The sequence below is a fragment of the Spinacia oleracea genome, chromosome 1 (genome assembly GCF_020520425.1).
Source record: "Spinacia oleracea cultivar Varoflay chromosome 1, BTI_SOV_V1, whole genome shotgun sequence".
Lineage (NCBI taxonomy): Eukaryota > Viridiplantae > Streptophyta > Magnoliopsida > Caryophyllales > Amaranthaceae > Spinacia > Spinacia oleracea.
Window position 1 is genome coordinate 70,908,364 of NC_079487.1, and position 9,535 is coordinate 70,917,898.

At 38.8% G+C, this 9,535-nt stretch overlaps 1 protein-coding gene across 1 annotated transcript; it reads right to left on the reverse strand.

Annotated features, from left to right (window-relative positions):
• Window positions 1-1,519: 1,519 nt before the first annotated feature.
• On the reverse strand, window positions 1,520-5,662 carry LOC130465431 (uncharacterized). Its single transcript, XM_056834184.1, has 4 exons — window positions 5,206-5,662; window positions 2,698-4,906; window positions 2,262-2,610; window positions 1,520-2,169 (listed from the first exon to the last, which is right to left on the reverse strand). Exons 2-4 carry the CDS (start codon window positions 4,903-4,905, stop codon window positions 1,520-1,522), a joined length of 3,207 nt encoding a protein of 1,068 aa, XP_056690162.1. The 5' UTR covers window position 4,906; window positions 5,206-5,662.
• Between the last annotated feature and the right edge of the window lie 3,873 nt (window positions 5,663-9,535).

Sequence of the window (9,535 nt, forward strand, 5' to 3'; positions counted from 1 at the left end):
AAAATGCCATATTCTAATAATGCATTATGCATGTAGCATAACTTATAAATTGTATGGCTTAACCATTTGACTAAAGTACCTACTTTTTTGTTATTAAATTGATTAAATATGTGGAGCGCTAAAAGCCGCCCCATTATTTTACCTTATTTTCCATTAGTACCTTTACTTAATCTTACTTTCCAATTCTCTCACACCACCCCACCACCTCCGTCCACCATCGCCGGCCACTACCTCAGGCCACCACCATCACGTCGTAGGCGACAAAATGACTGAGTCTTCAGAAGAGTTTTTTTTTTTTTGTCCGAATTTTTTTTTAGAAACTTATGTATTTTTAGCTTGTACCATGGTACATACTTATGAATTTTAAGCTTGTACCATGGTACAGACTTATGAGTTTTTAGTTTCAACCATGGTATTGACTTATGCAATTTAAGCTTGTACCATGGAAGGAGCTTAAAATTCATAAGCTCGTACCATGGAAGGAGCTAAAAATTCATAAGTCTCTATTTTTTTTTCCAATTACATTAAATCAACGGTTTTTTCATGAAATGCCCCTGAGGTTTGCAATAATGCACCAAATACACCCGCGCGTTTCAAAATTCATAAAATACCCCTATTTACTCAAAACTGTTCACCAAATACCCCTATTATGACTTTCCGTTAGTCCTCCGTTAAGTCATGTTTAAAATTCATAAAATGCACCTAAATATAAAGGTTTTGCATAGTATACACCTATTTGTAAAGTTCTTTGCACCAAATACCCAAACTTCATAATTTGAATCCAACGGCTAGTTTTAATTCAATATAGCCGTTATGTTCATGCTGCCTATAAGTAAGGCTGTTGTTCACTTGACTTGCTCCATGTTTAGCCCTCTATTTCCTAAATAGCCATGAGTTCTAATTCAAAAACCGGATCCTCTTCCATCCCAAGTTTGTCATACCTAAGAGTTCCAAATAAAAACTGCAATTGTGGGAGAAGATTTGCAATTAGGAGCTCGGAAACGGCTAAAAATCTGCAAAAGCTTTACTACAAGTGTGATCCTTGTGATAATTTCAAGTGGTGCAAAGGTTTTGTTGAGCAGACATTTGATGAAGCTCAAAGCAAGGGAAACAGAGCTGATGAAAACAGGGGAATGCAAGAAGAAAACAGGGGAATGCAAGAAGGAAGCAGGGGAATGCATGAAGAGTTGAAGCTATTGAAGAAGAAACTGAAACAACAGAAACAACAATTCAAGTTTGCAATAAAAATTGGTGTAATAATGTTTGCATTTCTAATTTGGATAGCAATGAAGTAGAGTTGTAACAAATTTCAAGCAATAACATCACTTGTTTAAGCATATGAGCTTTACAAAAACTGATTTCTAAGTGGACAAATGCCACTGAAACTGCACAAAAACATCTTGTCTAAGCAATTGTGTTCTTTCCAAAAAGTGATACTAATTGTAAATTGCCTAAGCTATTTTAACTTTGTGCACCTACAATTCACCAAAAACTGACTAACTTTTAACTTTGTGCATGGTTAAGTTGCTGTGTTTGCTCTTTTCCTCCCCCTTGAACCCCCTTGTGATGTACTTGCTCCTGCTGCTGCTGAAGTGCTTGGTCCAGTGCTTGGTCCTCCATTCTTACATGTCCTTGAGTTATGACCAAACTCCCTGCACTTTCCACATTTCACATTGCTGTTTCTCTTCCCCTTCCTGGGTTCATTTGGTCCTCTCTTTCTCTTCTTAGCAGGTCTGCCAGCTTGTCTTTTGATGACTGGAGGCTGAATGGTAGGGAGAGAAAAGTTAGGCCACTGTGTTGGGTCTGACATGGGGTGAATGTGGTCTGCATATGTAAGCTTGTATGCAGCAGACTTGAAGAATGGGGAGACAAAATCAATGGGGTTCAGCCTTTGGTCATAAATCACCCTGAGTGCATGCTTGCAGGGGATTCCAGAAATTTGCCACTTCCCACACCCACAGCTTCTAGTTGATAACCTGATGGGGAAGTTCACATGTGCATCTCTGACCTCAAATTCCCCCTCACCACAGGCTGTAGCATAGCAGAACCTAGACTCTCCTGTTCTTTCATCCACCTCTTTCTTGGCATACTCAGTCAACTGACCATCCTCCATATCAATTGCCATGTCAAATCTTGCCCCAACCCTCTCCATACACCACTTTCTTATTGCTGTACAACAACACAACAACATACAACATTATACACAGAACATCACAAACATCACAAAATAAAGGAACAGAACATGAAGTGGTGAGCTATACCTTCCAACAATGAGAATACAGGCATGTCTCTGTATGGTTTTGTGCATGCATTGAATGACTCCACAAAGTTTGTTGTGTTGTGATCACAACAAACAGCAGGGTCAAACATATGCCTGGACCACTGCTCCTGGCATGTGTCCAAGTATGCAGCAGCATTTGGATCATGAGCAGTGATCTTCTCTAATGCTTTACCATACACATACTCATTGTGTGCATTTGCAGCTATCCAAAACAGTTTGAAGAAAGCAGATCCACTAAATCCATTGTTTTTGCAATTCATGTACAAGTGTTGGCAGCAAACTCTCCTAGTAGCTCTAGGAAAAGTATCTCTCACTGCCAAGTCAACTCCCTACACAGGATATGTTCATTTTAGGCCAATCATATCTGTTGCAATATTATAAAATTGAAACAAAAAAGGAGCAAAATAAACATATACCTTCATCCTGTCACTGATGAAGGTCCAATCATCTTTGTTGCAACCCTCTTGCTCAAACATCTGCCTCAAGCATCTCATGAAATGTGTCCAACTATCACAGCTCTCAGTGTCCACTATCCCATAAGCCAGAACAAATATTTCATTGTTCCCATCAATGCCAACAGCTGTGAGTAGGATTCCCTTGTAAAACCCACTTAGATGAGCCCCATCTATTCCAATTATAGGCCTGCACCCCCTCAAAAACCCCTTGACTTGAGCAGCAAAGGAGAAGAAACAAGCTCTGAACTTGGGGTTCACATCCCCACTTGTAGCACCCCATGAAATCAGTGCATAACTTCCTGGGTTTGTCTGTTTAATCATCTCAGCATACCTAGGAAGCAACTCATAAGCCTCAGCCCAACCACCATGTATCTTCTCTACTGCCATACTCCTTACTTTGTACAACAATCTCTTTTTAACCCTCAATTGAAATGTCTCCTGTGCATACCTTCTCAATGTCTCAACAGGAATTTCAGTGTTGGCCTCAATTAGACTCATCATGTTCTTACATAGCCACTCAGAGGTCACCACAGGGTTCTCCTCCAATCTCCCACAAGTTTTGTGGCACCCACTGATCCCCTTAATAGCCCAACTGACACTGTCAAACATCTTACTTGCATGTATCCTCCAGTCACAAGTTTCTATTGCACACACTGCAGTGTACCTCTTACTGTCAGCCCTCTCAACACTTAGTCCAAACCCCTCTTGTATGCAAAAACTCCTCAAAACATCTAGGAAAGTGGACTTGTCTGGAAAGATCAACCAAGGTTCTAATTTGATGGACCCATATGGTTGATGAGTCCATATCTTTCCATTCTTGTAGGCCTTATCCATCTTACTAGAACCATCCAAACATTCCTCAAACAATAAGTCAGGAACATCATCTGTTATCACCTCAGCCTCCACATCAGAGTCAACCCAATCATCAAGTTTATCCTCCTCTAGTTCAGAGTCTGGTTCAGATTCCTCCCAATCTGAATCCTCACTCTCCTCTTCTGAACCTATATCCTCAATATTAGTGAACACCCTTGCACTCTTTGACCTCCCTGTACCCTTCCTACCTATGCCCTTCCCTTTGGATACCCAAGTTCCAGCTTTCTTGGCAGTCACTTTGTTCACCCTGAACCCTGTAGGTCTAGTTCTGGCCCCCTTCCTTTTAACAGCTTCAGACTGATTCTGTGTTGGTGTTGAATGGGGTGGCTGATCATTTTGGGTGTTCTGTGGTGGTGGGGAATGGGGTGGTTGATCATTTTGGGTGTTCTGTGGTGGTGGGGAATGGGTGGGGTGTGTTTGTGGTGATGGGTTGGGTTGCTGTGGTGGTGGGATGGGCTGCTGTGTTGTTGGGGTGGGTTGCTGTGCTGGTGGGATTGATTGTTCTGGAGTTGGGGTGGGTTGCTGTGGTGTTGAGGTGGGCTTTTTTGTTGTTGGGGTGGGTTTTTTTGCCTTTGGTGTGGCCTGTTTTTGAGTTGGGGTGGGTCTCCTCTTAGGGGTCAGTTTCTTGGCTTTAGGAACCTTAGGAGCTTTTGGAGTAGTTGGCTTGACTTTGGCCTTTTGTTTTGGTTTAGGAGAAGTAGGTTTTTTGGAGGGTGAAGATTCTTGTGTGGGTTGTGGTTGAGAGGCTCCTGGAAACACCTCATCAGCACCATCCTTGCTTATAATCCTCACATACTCAGTGCTTAAGTCCTCACAATCAACCACAGGCACCTCCACAGCTATTGTGTACTCCATTTGTTCTTGAAGTTCCCTTAAAATGTCCTCTCTCTCCTGTTTTTTCCTCATTTCCTCTTCCTCCTTTCTTTGAGCCCTAAGAAGTTCATCTTGTCTCTCTTTGAGCTTTCTCTCACTCTCCTTCCTATGATGCTCAATTGTGGCAACAGCATTTCTAAACACCACTCCTGGTTTGTCTGTACCCTCAACCCATATTTCAGCAGTGTCCTTACCCCAATTCCATCCCCACATTAGCTTCATTGTCTTATCATATACCAACTCAACTCTACCACAGGGAGACTCAATAAACAGGGCAAATGTACTAGGTAAAAACACATCCTGCCTAACAGATTCCTCAAAAATATCCAAAAATAACCTCAAAAGACGATACTTTTCCATGTCTGTAACTCTCACATCAAAGCTATGTGATCCATGATGCAATAACAACCACATTGCAGTCATCCTAAAGGGAAAATTTAAGGGAAAAAAACATGAATTTCGATTCAACCAACAACAATTCATCAATAAACAACCACAATCATGATCACAATGAAATTCAACAGGTCACAATCACAACTTACAACTAACCAAACAATTATTCACAACAAATCCAAGGAATAACTAACTTCTAACCAATCAATTAATCTCAACTGACAATTTCAAAAAATCACTGACAATTTCGCAAAACCCTAACCCTAATCAATTTCGCGAAAAAAATTGTACTTTACAAGCAAAATAAATCAGCGAAGAAGGGATTATTACCTTGAAGTAGATAATCCAACTAGGAAAAGGGCCCTTGTTCGTCCACTGCACCCGAAGCTCTAAATCGCCTCCAAGTTGCCCCCTTTTTGTCGCGAATTCACCAAACGAACACCCACGAACTCGCCAAAAGAGAACGCAACAAATTTCACTAAATTCTTGAAGATCTACCCAGAATTTTGTCAGTTACAGTAGAATTGATGAGGGTTGAAGAACAGGGGAAAGGAGAGAGAAAGAAGAGAAGTTGAGAAGTTTTTTTTTTTTTGGAATTTCAGTCACAATTGTTACCTAAATCGCGCCAAACAACAATTAAGGGCAAATTGGTAAAACGTCACTAACGGCAAGCTAACGTCCGTTAAATCCAGGAGCATTTAATGAACAGTACGGAACTTTAGGGGTATTTTATGAATTTTGAAACGCGCAGGTGTATTTGGTGCATTATTGCAAACCTCAGGGGCATTTCATGAAAAAACCGTTAAATCAAATGCAACAACAAATCAAAATCTTAAATAATATAGACTTATGAATATTTAGCTTGTACCATGGTATCGGCTTATGAATTTTTAGCTCCTTCTATGGTACAAGCTTAAACTGCATAAGTCAATGTCATGGTCGAAGCGAAAAACTCATAAGTCTGTAACATGGCATGGTACAAGCTTAAAATTCATAAGCATGTACCATGGTACAAGCTAAAAATGCATAAGTTTCTAAAAAAAATTCCGGACAAAAAAAAAACTCTTGTGAAGACTCGACCATTTTGTCGCCTACGACGTGATGGTAGTGGCCAGCGATGTGGCCGGAGGTGGTGGCCGGCGGTGGTGGTTAGATTTGGGGCGGGTAAATAAAGAAGGGTATATGGGTAAATGAATGGGGAGGTTTTGAGTAATATGAGGCGGTAAATAGTAAGCCCCTTAAATATACATCAAATGCGAAACTAAAAAGTGACGTTTTCTATATTTGTTAGATTGATTAAAATTATTTTTCAAATTATTTCATAGTTTTTGAAGATTTATTCCGGAGTAGTCTGTCATTATATTTATGTTATTCAAATTTTCATGCTAAAGACATACAACCTGATTTTTTTTTTTAGTTTCCCTATTTATTTTATTTATATTCCATTCATTTTCCCCTCAAAAAAAATATTCCATTCATTTAATACAAAATTTTCTATTTTTTTATATAGTTATATTTCCTTTTATTGCTAGTTTGAATTCTCCTTTTCTTTTTCTTGCTTGATTAGTGCTTGATTGAAATTGTGCATTGATTACCTGCTTTTGAGTGGGTATGATGTGGCAATTGATGTGGCATAGGTGAGAAGTGAGTATTGGGGTTTGCTCACCTCTCATTAACTATCACTTTGCTTTAATTATATAGAAAAATGCTAATAATATTTATTAATCATTACTATTAATTGTTAATTAGTGAAAAAGTAAGGAAAGAAAAGTAATTTGAAGATTGAAAAGTCAAAAGCCATAAAAAAGCTAGTAAGACCAGCTTTTCATTTTTGGAGAATAAGCTGGCTTTTCAGCCAACCAAAAAACTACTTACCAAACACTTTTTTGGCTGTTTACCAAAATAAAAAGCCAACAACTAAAACCTAGTGAAAAATTCACCAAAAATCCATTTTCCAAACACCCCCATATCGTTTTAATACATTAATAAATTACGGAGTATAATTTTATCAAATGTGGACGCTACCTTAGTGTAAAAGCCTAGGTTTTAAGCAGCTCTTGATTGTGTTAAGTATATTTATCCTCTCAAGTTCGTTCTTAAAATAAAAAAGTAATAAAAAGAAAAATATGTGTATATTCGATCTTTTAAACTAACTTGAGTTTATGGTTTAAGATTTGTATTTACTTAATGATCTGATTTAAACTTATTATTGTCTGTTGAGCTAGTTTGAACTTTTAATACTCGACTTATTACAACAAGTTGAAATTTGAAAATCAACTCATGTAAAGATTAAAGATTTGTTGCTCTAAAATTTTATTTGAAGGCAAAGTTGATTATGGAAATAAGTTTCCTATTTTAATAAATAAATAAGTAATATTATTTTGTTTAATAAAAATCAATTTTTCATAGGTTAATGTATATAAAATGTGCTAGTATAACTTAAATTTAAAAGTTATCTTTCTTAAGTCTAAAATGTCAAAAGTTTATTTGAAATTATTAATTTGACCTTGTTGACCAAAGTCAATCTAAACTATCCCTCTCCCTCTTGCCACTTGTTGATTCAATAGTATGCCAACAATTGAATTAGTTTCCAAGTGTCCTTGATTTGAGGTAAATTGTCCTAATCCTTCATAATCCTTCTTGTTTTGACTGAGAAAATCACAAGAGACATCAAATTTTCCCCTACACACCTCTCGTCTCCCTTCACCTCGTTCTCTCCCTGTTCGGCGTCGCCAACCATGTTCTGCCGCCACATCTTCTCGTTTGGTTGTGGGTGTCTATGTTACTCCTTTAATTGTTGATATGGAACGTTTTTAAATGGGGAGCAAGGGAGAATTTTGGGTAGCTCTTGGGGGAGGAGAGGTTTGATACAAGCACAAATTATTTTTGAAGAAGGGCTAGCCTGGAAAATAGCGAATGGAAAGAAGGTGCTTCCTAGTAGTATGCCTTGGGTAAGGGGTGGAGTTCCTGAAGTTAGGTCAAATCAATTTATTGGTTTGGCCACAAAATGGAGAGTGAGTGAGTTTATTAATAGAGATAACCTGACCTGGTATGTTGGCTTGGTTAGGGAAAGGTTTGTGTGGAAGGATGCAAATTCTATTTTGGCCATGGACATTTTGAAAGGGGGAGGGGAGGATTTCAGGTATTGGAAGTTTACGAAGTCTGGGAGGTTTACTATTAAGTCAGGGTATGAGTTCTTACGTAGAAGTACGTAAAGAGGAGGACAATCGGTCTTTGGAGGATCATGATTTATCTCTGGTTCGCCTTTTATGGAAGCTTTCTATCTTGCCTAAATGGAAGATATTTTATGGAAGGTTATCCATAATGGGCTAGCGGTGAAAGCCAATTTGGTTAGTAGAGGGATTGATTGTTTATTGTTTTGTGAGTATTGTGGTCACGGGGAGGAAGATTTGCAACATGTTTTTAGGTTTTGTTCAGTAGTTAGGTTGTCGTGGAGGCAGAGTTGGCTTCGGATAGATCCTTTGGAAAATGAATCGTGGCCATTGAAGAAATGGGTACGAAGCTATATCCTGCTTTTTCATAGCGAGGATGGGTGGAATAGTGGTCGTGTTCGATACTTTATAGCCTTGTTATGGAGTATATGGAGAATCAGGAATGCAAGGGTGTTTAAGGGGGATGGTGGCCACACAGGGTCAGTACTAGCAATGCTTCATGAGAAAATAAAGGAGGTGGAAATCTTTGCTTCTCGTCATAGTACGCGATGTGTCGAGGGACCGAATGAGCATCCGGGGTTCCATATAGCTCGCCTGGGGCAGGAAAAAGATTTGGACACTAACAGGTTTTTGCAGGTCGACGGTTCGTGGGAGAAAATGACGGGAAAGGCTGGTTGGGGACTGGTAGCTTCTAGTGCGCAAAACGGAAGAGTGATTGATCTTGTAGGTCATTATGGTAGGGCGACCTCAGCAACTCATGCGGAAGCAAAAGCTTGTCTTTTGGTTCTTAAGCGGGCAGCTAGAAAGAATATCCAGGAGTTCCGAGTAAATACAGATTCGTCTGCTTTGGTCTCTAGTCTACAAAAGGAATACATCGATATCGAAATAATGGGAATTATTAGGGAAATTAAAGATGTAGGAAGAATGTTTTCGCAGGTGTTCCATATTGAAGGTACCAAGAGAAGAAGTCGGTCAAGCACATGACTTAACAACAAGGTGCAGGAGGCTCGGAATGACTGTTAATGCTTTATAAGTTTGTTAGTTTTGTTAGGATTGTAGCTTTTGTCAAAAAAAAAATTATTACTTTTATTTCTTTTCATTTCCGTGGACTATGGATTAGAATGCACAATAAGCGTGATGCAAGAACATAAGCGCATAAATATGGACTAGAGTGCACAAGGAGCACAGTGCACCTAATTAACATAAGCGCGTGTGTGTAAAAGAACATGCCGTAATGATAAAAGAACTTACTATTAAAAAATTAAAATTACGAATAAAAAATGTAATCATGTTCTTTGACACAAACAACTATGTTCGTTGGGTCCATGCTCAATTTTGTACCCTTCTGACCTACTCTACCATCTAAATTGCGAACATCTATGACGTGATTTTCCTTTTTAGTGTGTTTTGCAACTTAAAACATTGTTGTTCCCTTTTACCTTTTTCAATTGTTTTTTTAACATTAACATAGTAATTTGTTAGTAGTT